The sequence below is a fragment of the Cyprinodon variegatus genome, unplaced genomic scaffold, assembly GCF_000732505.1.
Source record: "Cyprinodon variegatus isolate N-32 unplaced genomic scaffold, C_variegatus-1.0 Scaffold98, whole genome shotgun sequence".
Lineage (NCBI taxonomy): Eukaryota > Metazoa > Chordata > Actinopteri > Cyprinodontiformes > Cyprinodontidae > Cyprinodon > Cyprinodon variegatus.
The window spans coordinates 484,900-499,065 of NW_015150551.1; the positions used below are offsets into that span (position 1 = coordinate 484,900).

Genomic DNA, 14,166 nt, shown 5'->3' on the forward strand with positions numbered 1-14,166 from the left:
CGTCATCAGTAAGCGTCGGTGTTTAACCCCCACAGCGACCCCGTGTGGTAGCATTGATTAAAGACATTTATTTATGTTTTTTTTTTCCAAATAGGAATCACAACATTTCTTTCTTACATAAAAAAGAAGACAACATATATTATAAACTTAAATATTGCAAGGCAACAGAGATAAATGAATAAAAAACAGGCAGTATTATTACAACCAAAGGAAACATACAAAAGAAAAAAAGACAAATTTAAAATTTTAAAAGAGACAGCCTCATTCTACTACAAGACCTTGCATCACGTTAACTTTAGCATTTTGCTGATCAAAAACCAGAAATTTTGACATGTCACTACATAGTTTTTGTATATGTTCATATTTGTCAGCTAACAGAGATAAAAAGGAGTAGAAGATTTTGAGTTCATTTTTGAAACTTGTTACTGAAGGTTTTTGGATTTTTCCATTTACATGCATGTATATGATATCTTCCCATACTTATAATATTGACCATATCAGATTAGTCCTTCGGAATGTCATTCTTGTATGTTAATATTAGATTTTTCTCAAAAGGTATGATTTTATTATTTATTTTGCTACTTAACCGAATATGCAGGTTCTGCCAAAAGCAACCTGTGACTCGACATGAATAGAAGAGATGTTCAATAATTTCTGGTTCTTCGAGACAAAATTTTATTTATATTTTTACTTCTCGTATATGAAGAATATGGAGGACCAATCTCTGGAGGACCAATCCTGCCATAATTAGAAAATGAATACAGAAATAAATAAATGCTCCAAAACTAAATAAGCGTACAATTAATTCCCCTCCTAAAAAATACAATAAACAAATAAATGCAGATAGAAATTTAATTATACAGTGAGACACGATTATAATAGTTAGATCACCATACGTCCCTGCATGTTTATGTAACCTATCTTTTTTTGCAGCTGTGAGAAACAAGTGGTAAAATATAGAAACATTATCAATTCACACCCACACCATTTAACTTGACCTCTTACCAAAATAGATATTAAAGGCATATTTCACATTTGCTAAAAAGTATCCTGTTTAATGCTGAAGTTGATGTATATTCCGTTTGATCCAGAAAAAACAACGATCCAACATAGAGATAGTAGAGTAATGATCTGGATCGTCTTTGCAACGGTAGGACCTGGATGACATTGTTTTCTTCCTGTGTCAAGGCCATTTTATGACCTTAGGAGCACATATGCAGCAACACAACGATAAATGAAGACAAGACAAGTTTATTTGTATAGCACAGTTTAGTACAAAGACAATTCTAGGTGCTTTAATAATAATAATTGAACTTTATTGATCTCACATTGGAGAAATTTGCCTCTGCATTTAACCCACCCCTTGGGGAGCAGTGGGTGGGGCGCCCGGGAGCAATCGGGGGTTAAGGGTCTTTGCTCAGAGACCCAGAGTGGCAGTCTGGAGTTGTTGCCCTAATCACTAGGCTCCCTTTGCATGAATGGAACAATAAAACCTAAGGTAAAGCTCTGTGTCATCTGCATAGTCATGATAACTGATCTTGTCGTTTGCAATAATCTCAGCTAAGGGGAGCATGTAGATGTTGAATGGGAGGCCCCCAGAAGGGAGCTTTTAAGAACTCCCTGTGTGATTTTTCAGGTCTCGGATTTCTTACTCCACCTTGGATGGGCTTAAACAATGTTCCAGAGCTGACTTGTCAAAATCTGGACTTAAATCCAAATTAGATTCTGTGTTATTGCCTTAAATACATCAGTAGTGTTAAACATCCCCCCAGTGTTGCCAAAATAAACAATTCAGCAAAGAGCAATGGGATGTGATTCTTTCTGACCGGGTAGCACAATCAATTAATAAGTTTAGGGAATATTTATCTTTTCACATACAGCTAAAAGACATTGTCGTATTTTATAAACAAAGCAATCATTAAGCAAGCTGCTGTTTGGCATTAAAATGTATCAGTGACATAAAACATTTGAAATATGAAACAAAACGAAAAATGAAAAACTGTAGAGAAATTAACTTTTTTTAGAATTATATTAACTCAACATCTAACTAATATCAAAATTACTTTTATTGTCCACCACTCGATTTATATACATGTCTTATTATCAGTGAATCTAGAATCCTCAATTCTAAACATACATTGGATCAAAGTTGCTTTGTCTATTATCCCTTCAGCCTTAAGTTGTTTGGAAAAGTAGAAGTTTGAACTATTGAATTTTACAAATGTTTAATTGAATGGGCAATAGTTTTTTTTCCACAGTTCTATGTTTAGTTTTTTTTTTTTTTTTTTTTACATTAATTATTTTAGCCACAAATGATCTCCTGATTAGAGCAGACTCTGATCTTCTATCAGTCCTCATCCTCCTCAAATTACTTTCGATAATATATTTTAATGCACATCTTAATGGTTTCTGTTCCCCTAAACTTGTTCTCATCATATCTCTTCCTTCATCCACTTCCAAATATCCCCATCCAGGCAATCCATTCATTTATCAGAAGTCCACCAAGGTTCTGGTCTTCGACCTTTCATTTTTACTCTTTATACCAACCCCCTTCTTCTTTTTTTGCAAGTTCAGAATTTAGTTTCCTTTCAATGCAGATGACCCTCATCTCTATCTCTCCTAAAGCCTAGATCTACCCACTGGTTCTCCTTCAACCTTCTCAAACTCAATGAAAAAACAGAGCCTTTTCTTTTTTAATCAACAAAACATATTTTTAATGAACAGCATACAAAAAAAACAATTTCTCAGATTAAAAAAAAAAACACTTTCGAAATCAGACAAATATATTTCGCATTTCTATTAAATAAAATAAAAACTGGTTATGTTGTAATTAAAAGGAAAGTTTTAAAAAGTCTTCAAGCAGCTTATAATTAATCAAGCAAGAATTTATGCTGACTGTGAGCTTATGGTGAAGGAAACAACTAGACTTTTACACAGAAGCTTATGGTCCAATGCCAGTCCTTTAGGAAATGATAAATACATATAGCCCTGCTAAATAATGTAGAAATAAATTAATCCAGTTACAAAGAGAAGGGGAACAGATACAAAATGGGATCTTATAAGGCAGGATTAAACATAAAAATACCTTCAGTTTGTTCTTTATTCTTTTGTCCTAAACAGCCAAAATGATGTTGCTCTCAAATTCTTTTTGAGTTGAGAGAGAGAGAAAACAACTGCTGTGAAAACAAAAAGAAATCCTCAAGCTTGACAAACTATCAGCTTTTAGCTTATTTGATGAATATTAACTGAGAAGAAAGCTTTTCAATATCATAATGATAACTGAGGGTAAAAGCTACGGTAACAGTTAAAACAGAAATAACTAGACTGTTATAGTATATAATAGTAACTGATAGCAAATAAGTGCCAACACCTCAAATATCCAATCCCAATTCACCAACTTTAAATTTTTCACACAAAAATATAAACAGTTTACATGTGTGATAAAACATTTATGTTAAATAAATAATAAAGATTGTATCAAGCCATGAAATAAATGAAGCTAAGACGGTATAAAAGTCTAGACGGAAAAGGTAATGCTATAAATCTCAATGAAGAAAAGAAATACTGTAGGTGTGCATCTAACATAGGTCAGTGCAGAGTAAGGCCAGTCCATGCACACTGACACCAAGGAGAAGCAGGGGAACCTCTTTAAAGGGGTCTGCTTCCATGTGGAGAACCTCAGAGTCTCTCTGCAGCGTCACACCGACCGACCTGAGCAGCTGCTCCGCCTGCTGGAAGACCTGGTTGTCCTGCAGATTGGCAGGAATGTACTGAACAGACAGCTTCCCTCTGCTGTCCTTTAACCCGCGGATCTGTTCAGAAAAAAAAACATGGGATGGGATTTAAAAATAATCAAAATTGTTTCAATCTATAGAAAAAGAGAGAATCCTGGATGTAAGAGCCTGTCAAGGTTTATTAAGATGAAGAAGAGGACTAGTGGAAGCCATGCATGTAAACGCAGGGACCAACACAGGGCAGCCTCTTCCCCCACAGCTAATGGGCCAAGGGATGTGTTTTGTGAATTAAATTCATTGCAATAAAAAAAAAAAAAAACATTAAACCATAATAAAAAGGAAATTCCTATTTTTCTATCATATCACACACTAAGAATCCAGCTTTATAGCATCTAAACTACATATTCCTGAAGTATTCACACTTTATAAAGGTGTTGAAAGAGTCTTTTATTAGAGTGCTATTAATGGCAGTCCAATGATTACAGCTGGAATTTCATGGCATTCTTTTTATGTTTGTGTAGCACAGGAAACAAAACCTTAGAAATAAACTCATTGATAACTTAGGCTGCATTTCACTCTGTAGCATAAACATTTTAATTGAATCTCCTTTATATTAAATAAAGAAAACGATTACTTTTACTATTTTTTTTTATGCATACATTCAGGATATCAGACTTTCTCAATTAAAATTCTACTCCTACTGATCACAATATAGATAACATAGATTTTGCCCTAAAATGAGTCTTTTTTTTTAACTGGCAGAGCACTTAAAGCCTTGTGTTAAGTATGGTGGAGGATCTGTCAGTCTGTGGGCCTGTTGCTCTTGCACAGGAGCTTGTTCATGGAATAAGGAACATTAGAAATGCAAGTTAATTTAAAAAAGAGTGCTGGAATAAGTGAAAAAGAAATATTTGTCATTGCAATAATAATAAATACATATGGTCCAATGAACAGAGAAATAGGTTAGCAGAAACGCAATGAACTTATTCTCCATGGCTGGCACAGTACTAAACCCTATAGAAGAGCTATGGGCCGAGAGCAGGAGAAGGCGGTGCGTAGGTGGCTCCATCTAAACAATCTAAACAAGTTTATTTAAGTAAAATTAGATCAACAAACCAGGGCATCAAAGCCTTTCAGAAAATCAGGTCGGCAGCTGCTCAAAATGTTCAGCGTCTCGTCGGGCAGCTCTAAGAACAAAAATCATGCAGCACGGTTAGAAATTATAATATAAAAGCAAATTTTAATCTCAGTTGGGATTTTTTTATGCGTTAAGATTTTGCTCACCCTCCATGGCACTGACCAGGCCGTAAAATAGGTCCAGGTGTAAAGAGGGGCAAGTCGGGCCGTCTTCAGAGAGGCAGCATGATTCCATCAGATCCACGATGGGAAGGGAATTTGTCTCCTTCTCATTGATGACGGGAGTTTGCACTGTTTCACCATCACACAATTTCTCCAGCTAACAGAAATAAAGATTGAGCAGACTGAGGAGAAAAACTTCATCAACTGATAATGATTGTTAATTTTCCTCCTCAAAGGTAGTGAACTTAAAGTAATACTCATGGGAAGTCACTTCTTACACAATTGTTCTTGTGCAGTTAGGAAATAATGAAAAGTCCAAAGAAGTGATGTTTATTGTTGTGTGACAGGCTAGTGTGAACCTCACCATGTTCTGCATGAAGCATAGAGCGGCCCTGTCCCTAAGAACCTCTTGGAGCTTCTCTACTAAGCCGCGTCGAGTAGACTGGTGGAGTTCTGCCAGACGAGAAAGGACCGTCTCTGGCCCTCCTGCAAGATCCCAGATGGTTTATCTCTTATTAACATAACTTGAATTTCAAGAATCAATTTTTATGAAATAACTTTCAATGAACAATTCATCAAATGTACTTTCTGCATTCCTTTCCTTTCCCCTTTCAAAGGAAGGGAAGCTTCATCCTTGCTAATGGTTTCACTTCTTTGCGTCGACTGCTTAATTCGTTTCTGTAATTGTGAGAAATCGGGAATTACCATGGCGCAAGTCCTGGCCATCCACTGAGTCAAAGCAATCATGAAATGGTATTGAGTCGCTCTTGAAGCCTCCAGTGGTGCCGGGTTGGAGGCGTATATCTGAGAAATGAAAAACACACTATGAGGATGTTTGGGGATTAAATTCCCCCATTTCATCAAAATAAAGCCCTCTCCTCTTGGTAGTTTTCAAAAGTTTCATCCTATGTACAAAAACCTGCACACATCTCAGAGATTCCATCTTAATTCAGGTTATTGAAGTTTTTTTTTTTTTTGATTGAATCATTCCTTATCGGATAATCAAAGGAAAGAATGAATAGTAACCTAAATGCACCATGAAAAACAATCAGAATAGCCTGTAAATACAGGAAAGCAGCTGTAGTGTTGCATAAATAGATATGTGCTCCTGTCGTATTTACAGAAGGCTTAGTTCTGCTGATATCACCCTCATAAGATAACTGCAAACCATACAGAGACAATGTTGTTGAAGAAAATGCAGACAAAGAAGAAAGTCAAGGAAACCCCCTTAATATCTAAGATAAAGACTTAAAAAAAAACAGCAGTGTTTATGAGAGAACCTCATTTTCCTTGAACATTTTTTGTTTGCACACAAAGCCACACATTCAAACCCTCACCATAGTGTCCGTTCTTTTCAATCTCCAGCTCCATTGTGCTGTATGCAATCACGGTGCCAGGGGGGATCTCCAAGGAAACGTCTTTGTCCACTTCAAAGAGGTCAATGTCCTTTCCACTAACCTTCAAATGCATCATCAACACATGAACTAAGTTTTGTATCTGATGTTAATATAAAAGCAGCGTGGCTGACCTTCAGGGATCTTCCCAGCAAGCTGAACAGCTTCAGCACACCTTTAAAGGTATACTGCTGCTTTTTCGTCAGGTTGATGGAGCACGGGTTGGTGGTGACGATCCGCTCTTTCACCACGGTCAGAACTTCAGTGTGCTTCTGCAATTGCTGCACTAGAACATGTTGCATATCCACTAATCTGAGGTTGAGAAATTAAAGTAAAATACTTTTAGATTTGACATCCAGACACCTGCCTGGGACAAAAAAAATATGGAAGAGACTGAAAACCTGCTCTTTGAGTCCTCCAACAGCTTTTTCACATCCAGCTCCTCTTTTTTCAGCTTTCCAAAACAAAACTCCAGCCTGGAAAAACCAAGGCTCTCCAAAGAGAGGTCTGCGGGGCCGGCCTCGGTGTCCAACTTCCCAGAGTGCTCGCCCTTGAACGTCCCCTTGTAGGTTAGGAATTCTGTCTCAGTCACTGCTGGGAGAAAAACCCAAAAAACAGAGAGTTGGGAGGAGACCAGGGAAGCTGGAGCCAGAAGCAGTTTGTTATGGTCTGTAATTCAGGAGCATCTTCTCTCACAAAATAAACATCAGCACTGTCCATTCAAAAGGAGATAAAACAAGTAAACTCGTATAGGTATGCACCTGGATAACCTTTTACGATGGGGTGATCATAAAGACTACATATGTTCCCGTTTAAAGCAAAGGATGTATTTTTTGCGCAGGCTGAGGATGTTTGGTAAGCCAGACTGATATGTGTAGAACTGAGTTGAGTTCTTGCTGTAAGACTGAAAACTCAGATCTCATGTCCATTCAGGTTGCAGCGCAAGGTTAGGTGTTTGGTGTCAATCAGAACATATTGTTTTTATTTTATCTGGCAGTGATGGAGAGTCATCAGATTGGAGATGACGGCATGGCTCGGCAGACTGCTACTGTATGAAGGTGATGGGGAGGACAGAGAACTTCTCCCTTCAGTCCATCTATGAGCAGTCTGTACTGCTGGACCCGTCCCACATCCTTCATGAGGAATACGAGCTCTTGCCTTATAGCAGAAGGTTCAGAATCCCAAAAACCAAACTGAACTGCTTTAAATACATTTTTATATCCACCTCCATCAACATTTTATATCAAAACTTAAATCTATCTTTTTTACTTATTTCAAATTCTTATGAGTCTGTATGTAGCCTGTGTGTGCATTTTTTGTTGATATTTGTTTTTATATGTATTTATCTAATGAAAGCTACTACTATGCACTGCACACCTGGGTGCATGACAAATTTATTCTATTCTATTCACCACAATTTTTTTTTCTCTCTGCACAGATGTCTGTGGATCAGTCAAAATGAATGATAAGAAAATAGCAGATATGCGCATAGACTTTGAGAAAATGCCCACTTTCATCTCTCCAGGGGTCATCAATCAAACTGACATAAGGGCTGATTCCAGTATCATAAAATAGTCATTGATCAATCACAGGTAGATTGTGAGGTAAAGACGAACAGTATGCACTTTTGTAATTCTTTACTTTTTTAAGATTATTTTTAGATAAAAGTTGGCTTCATTTTTAGTTTTTTTTTTTTAAGTAGGCAGACATGAAATAGTATTGCCAAAGCGTCGGTACACAGATCACACATTTAACTTCTGCACCACCACCGCACCCAGCTTTGTATTTTTCATCTGCTTTTATAAAGATAATTTATTGAATCTTATCTAACCTGCAAAGCAGTGCTGAGTATTCATGACCTGAATGCTTTTCATAATCTTAAGTAATAAATGGAGAATTATTTTGGCTGATCCATCCTTTACGGGAACAATTCTCCCTTTTAACATCTGCAGAGAGATACAAAATGCCATATTGTTGATGAAAAGTGAAAAAAAAAATCCTTTAGTGCTGCTGCTATTAGCCTGGTGAATCCAAAGTCCACATTATGAGGACTAATAGAGACTCATCTTTGTGTGGCTGTTTTTATGTTTTTTATTTTTTTTGTAGGATCAGAGAATCTCTGCAGCTCCCCCAAAGTTCCACATCTCAGGTGGAGGATAGTTGATCGGACATCCATTACTTATGCACTCTGCAGACCTTGATGTCATGGAAAACAAAATTTTTAAAGAAATCCATAGAAGGTCTTGTTAGCAGTTTACTACCATACCATAAAAGCCTCGTAGTGAAGACCAAACTTAAAAGAGTAAAAAAAAAAAAAATAGGCATTGAATGCCTTGTAAATCAACATCCTGAAGGTTAAACACGGTGGTGAAAGCATCATGATGTGGGAATTTTGAATTTTCAGCAGGACAGGAAAGGCGGTCAGTGCTAAAGGGAAGATGGATGAAGGTAAACTGCTAACAGCTACAAAAGACCACAGCCTGGGGTGGAGGTTGGTGGTAGTGAGCTTTATTTTTTTTTTTTAAAGCAGTTCTTGTTTCTCCAGTATTTAATAATTTTAATAAAGGCGTCCTGCTAACATAGATCAAGCTGTTCACTTTGTTATTTCTCACATTGAGGCTCTGCATGCACACCTACCAGGTCTGAGCACCTGGTTACCCTGCAGCAGATCGCCCAGGCTGAAATCTGTCGGCTGGTACTTGGGCCTCTGCCACATCAAGACGCGGTTGCGCTTGACGACGATTGCCATGGGGAGCAGTTTGTGGGAGTCATTTACTCGGGAAACGTGGATGAGGCTTCCCTCTGGGTCAACCTGACGGACGAATTTGGCAGTGGCCTTGGAAAACATGGCCTCAGCAGAAACAGCTGAAAGAGATTTTTGGTTTATTATTATTCTTGTTTCATTTTCAGCAGAAAGGCAAACATTCCTGAGGGGATTTTTTTATTTTTTTTTTAAGCAACTAAAACTTAGCAACAGTTTTGCCTGTTCGTCTCACCGACTAGCAAGTCTGATGTCTAATGTAAGGCTGTGGTATTTCAGGTGCAAATGTTTATTAATATTATGTATTTAGGTTATGATGGTCTGATAGCAGTGAGGAAGTCCCATGAATGCATTTGGATCATTGCAATCATTACACACACTCACTACTGTGGGGCTCAGACATCATGGCTTTAATTTTTAAAGTACCAGGAAGAGGCAGAGGGAAATGATCAGCAGCATCTGTGACTGTGTTGGACAGAAGAATGCATGAACTAAACAACAGATCAGAACACCGGCTGGACGCCAGCAGGCGGTGAAGTTGGAATGAAGTTTGATCTTCCATCAGTTAAAAAGTGAAAGAATGAACTCTAATCCTCTGGGGTTTCCACGTGTGGAGTCACTGGGGTAAATATTTAAAGAGTTGTTGTAGCATGGATGCCAAACATTTCCTTCGCCTACAACTCAAGCTCCAAAGGCTCAAATGTACAGTTTGTGAATATTTCATGTTGCTTTTGTTTATTGTGATCTGAACCGAGGGGGGGAGGAATGTTGACAAAAATTACTTATTTTACTTTTTAACAATTTCCTTTTGACTTCTTAAAGTCAAACCCAATCCAATTTTATTTGTTAAGCACTTAAAAACAACCACAACCGACTAAATTGCTATAAAGAAAAAATAGTAAATAGATAAATAAAGCATAAAACAGTAGATTAAAAAACAGCTGACACATGGGTAAAAATAACATTCACATAATTAAATCAATAAAATTGGATAAAATATACAAGGAATAAAAGATAAAAAGATAAATAATTAAAATAAAGTCCTGATCTGAATCCTTAGAGATATCTTAGGATCAGGGTGATGGAAAGGAAGGACTTGAAACCCATCAGAAACATTTTGTTGTTTAAAAAAAAAAAAAAAGAAAATGTAGATATTATAAATTGGTTTGGTTGCTGTAAGGCCATGAAAAGTTTAGTTTGTTTTCTTTCATTCGACGCTGAGAATAAATATAAACAAAGTTAAATAGAATTACATTTTTTAAAACAACATACCGGTATTTGGGTATGTGTCTTGGACAGTAAGCAGCGCCCATTTTAAACATCTCCACTATTTATAACCACTGAATTACATTTACAAACAAGCCTTATTCCCCCACAGAAACCCCAAACTTTCCCCTGACCAGCCTGGAGACCAAACCTTGACTCGGATTTGGAAATTAAATCAGAGTATATCTGGAGCACTGCCTGGAAAAGGCGGGACAGATGTAAACAAGTCTTCCCAAAAAGTTATTAATAGTTAAGCTCCAAATAGAGACGCTTACCTTAAACACAGAGGAATTTAGAGCCCGTCCTGAATGTGGAACTACAAAGAGAGTCTCTGAGGATGCCAGGTTAGACAGAAATAGGCAACTTGGAGCCAAAAGTATGAGGGTTCCTGCAGAGGTACAGGTCTGATCTGATCTGAGCTGGAAGGGGCCAGAGATGAGATGGTGGAGGAAGGAGCGCCTGTTTTACAGTGAGTGACCGCCCCTGCTCTGCTCCTCCGCCCACTGGACTTAATTATGATCATATGAACCAAGTGATGTTTGAGTCTGTGCTCCCGATCAGGGCAAGAACAGACATGCCTTACAGATTTTAATTTATTGAAATGTTCATGATTAAATTTATTCTGTTCTAGATTCTGTTCTTATTGCACACGATGGTGCCTACAGACAGACGGACAGACAGACAGACAGACAGACAGACAGACAGACAGACAGACAGACAGATAGATAGATAGATAGATAGATAGATAGATAGATAGATAGATAGATAGATAGATAGATAGATAGATAGATAGATAGATANGATCAGGGCAAGAACAGACATGCCTTACAGATTTTAATTTATTGAAATGTTCATGATTAAATTTATTCTGTTCTAGATTCTGTTCTTATTGCACATGATGGTGCCTATAGATAGATAGATAGATAGATAGATAGATAGATAGATAGATAGATAGATAGATAGATAGATAGATAGATAGATAGATAGATAGAATAAACTGTATTTAAACATTTCAGGGGCTTATTATGACTGTAACTGTTTTCTATAGGGCAAAGAATTTAAAAAAGTTTTCATTAATGATTTATGGATCAGTAACACTGGAGAGGGAAACTTTTGGAAGCCTTCCTTCCCTCCTGGATATTTTCTTGTTCAAAACTACATCCATATCATAAGGTGTTACATTCATATAAAAAAGGTTCCCCTGTTTGTTGCATAAAGAATTGAAGAAAACACAGTAATCCCCCCATTTTTTCTTTTTGGTCTAGTTCTGTTTTGAAGCGGAAACTGGGCCAGGTGTTGCAGTGATGCCACCGCTGCTATATGGCACACCACACGTGGGGCGTTTGTGGTCTGATTTATTTGGGTTATCTGTTATATGAGGGCTGATTTAGGTTATATCTTTATGTTACCCATCACAGGTATGAGCTTCTCAAATAATAATTTTATACCTTCGATAAAAACTCTCACACTTAATTGTTCTTTTATATTATGTGACTTAACTTTTATAGTGTCACACACATAAATATATGTCATATGTATATATGTCATGATTCTGCTCTTTCTGGGCGTTTTGGTTCTGTTTATGTTTTCTTTTTGAGTTTTTAAGTTATGTTTTAGTGTATGTCATTCTTTGTTTTCTAGGTAATTGGTTTCATTTCCATTTAGTATCTTTCTAGTTGTTTTCTGGTTATAATTGAGTTTGCATGTGTTTCTTGTTTATTTTCTGTTGCCCCCTTATGCCAGTTTCCTTTCCTCTTGTCCAGGGGTCTTCAACGTTTTCCAGGTGAAGGACCACCAAACTGATGGCAAGATGGAGCTGGGACCCCCTAATTATATATATTATATGAAATAGTGTTATATCAAACTGGTCCTATAGTCACTCTATTACAGATGGAGTCATGTAACCAAAGTGATTTCACCCAGGTAATAATTAAAGTATTTCTGATTCTGATTCCTGGTTGATGGGACAGGTTTTGTGAATGAAATGGTGCCCTGCTTGAAAGAGCTCCTGTGTGACGCTGAATATGTGCATTGATGACTGAAAGACATCTTCTGCCTCCATACAGTGTGTTGAATTCATGTTCATGAGTATTTAAAGACATTTCAATCAGAGGAAAAAATTGCAGTGGGGAATATAAAAAAAGTCTAATCAACCAAAACTTTTGAAACCCCCATGCAGTACCTCCGCGGACCCCCCTGTTGAAGACCTCCGCTCTAGCTCCCTCCTGTCCACACCTGCTCCCAATCAGCCAATTACTCTAATCTTTGTTATGTATTCACACAATTTCTACAGTTACTGTTTACTTACTGCAAGGAAGTAAGTTTATCACTGCTTGATTCTCTTCATTCTCTCCTTATTGTATGTGCTCCCCTTTGTTCTGGATCCTGTGTTCCTTAATTGATTATTTCCTGATTTATGCTTCTGTTGCCACCATTTGTTATCAAATCTGCAAGAAACCACATCAGGTTCTGTCTCTGTATTTGAATCCTCTACAAACCACTACTCAACATGACAATGAAAAAAAAAATATATATATATATATATATCTTTATATATATATGTCTGAAAAGGGGTTTAGATATGATATAAAATTGCTTCTGTGTTTCACAGAAAACTACTTCATGTAGGGGTGTGTAGATTTCTTCTATAGTGTGCTTCAGTTACTAAGCTTGTTTTAGTTCTGCTGATTTTTGTTCAAGTTTGGATTTTGCTGCCTTTGTATCTAAATAGTTGGTGAGATCCGATTATTAAGTGGTATATCAAGCTTAAATGAAAGACATGTGTTAGTGTTGGTTTTACAGTTCAACCTGTGGATTTAAGTCTAGATCTACCCTAGTGACAGAAAAAAAGAAAAAGCATACAGATGTTCTGTGGTTTTAGCAACAGAAAGTCTTCCTGTAGGGGTGCTGAATATTTCACCAGAACCTAAATCAACATTTTTAATTGCAATATGAAAATGGTTTCTGATATTTGTTTATTTTGTGCTGATTTCAAACATATAATAATAAGCAAATGTATCTTATCGATTGTTTGGATTTATATATTTATGTTTCCTTAGATTTAAATTAGGCCACAGAGATCCTACATGGTTTTCATGTTTCATTAGAATGTGTTGGTCTATCACATCAAATTCATATAAAATCCAATGAAGTTTGAGGTTGTAGTAGCAAACGAAAGATTTTTATGAGCCTTACAAAAAAAGGCTAAAAGCACTATGTGTAAGCCTCAGACCTGCTGCAGGGGTCAAACAGACTCCCTCTGAATCAGGCAATGTATCTTCTACCTACTTGTTCCTGCCTTCAATCCCTTCACCTTTTCATAAGGTCAACAGTTAGAACAGGCTGCGTAGGAAAGGGAACCCCAGCTTTCCGGAAAAGATTTACAAAAAACAAATTCACACAAATACCTGTGCTTACTGTATACGGCCTCTCATACAAAGGACTGGGGGCAAATGTATTGTTGTGCTTGAAAGTTTAAATAACACAAAACTGAAATAGTAATAATTAATTAGAAATTACTAGAGGATCATTTAGTCAAATAAAATATTGATTTTGAATTTATATATAAAAAAAACTCTTAAAGAAAACATAAAAGAACCTGGTTTCAGGTATTGCCTCAAAATGCCGTTGCTATTCAAGATATTCAAGATGAACAATTGATAGGAAGAATCCTAATTCCTTTTTTTACCTCCTTCCTCAATCACACTTCTGC

General features: G+C 36.8%; 1 protein-coding gene across 2 annotated transcripts; it reads right to left on the minus strand.

Annotated features, from left to right (window-relative positions):
• Positions 1-3,461: 3,461 nt before the first annotated feature.
• LOC107084353 (non-syndromic hearing impairment protein 5-like) lies at positions 3,462-10,879 on the minus strand. 2 transcript variants are annotated; one of them, XM_015374155.1, is made up of 10 exons: positions 10,730-10,879; positions 9,065-9,292; positions 6,829-7,018; positions 6,562-6,739; positions 6,371-6,491; positions 5,739-5,837; positions 5,398-5,519; positions 5,019-5,190; positions 4,851-4,921; positions 3,462-3,812 (listed from the first exon to the last, which is right to left on the minus strand). In XM_015374155.1, exons 2-10 carry the CDS (start codon positions 9,273-9,275, stop codon positions 3,579-3,581), a joined length of 1,398 nt encoding a protein of 465 aa, XP_015229641.1. In that variant the 5' UTR covers positions 9,276-9,292; positions 10,730-10,879; the 3' UTR covers positions 3,462-3,578. The 2 variants fall into 2 exon arrangements, with proteins under 2 accessions (XP_015229641.1, XP_015229640.1); XM_015374154.1 differs by having other exon boundaries at positions 6,829-7,021.
• Between the last annotated feature and the right edge of the window lie 3,287 nt (positions 10,880-14,166).

Excerpts from the sequence above, each read along its gene's own strand:
- LOC107084353 (XM_015374154.1), bottom strand. The coding sequence starts at position 9,275 with ATGTTTTCCAAGGCCACTGCCAAATTCGTCCGTCAGGTTGACCCAGAG. Across the intron at positions 6,740-6,828 it reads TTGGAGGACTCAAAGAGCAG|ATTAGTGGATATGCAACATG; the intron begins GTTTTCAGTCTC and ends TCTCAACCTCAG. Across the intron at positions 6,492-6,561 it reads TGCTGGGAAGATCCCTGAAG|GTTAGTGGAAAGGACATTGA; the intron begins GTCAGCCACGCT and ends ATGCATTTGAAG.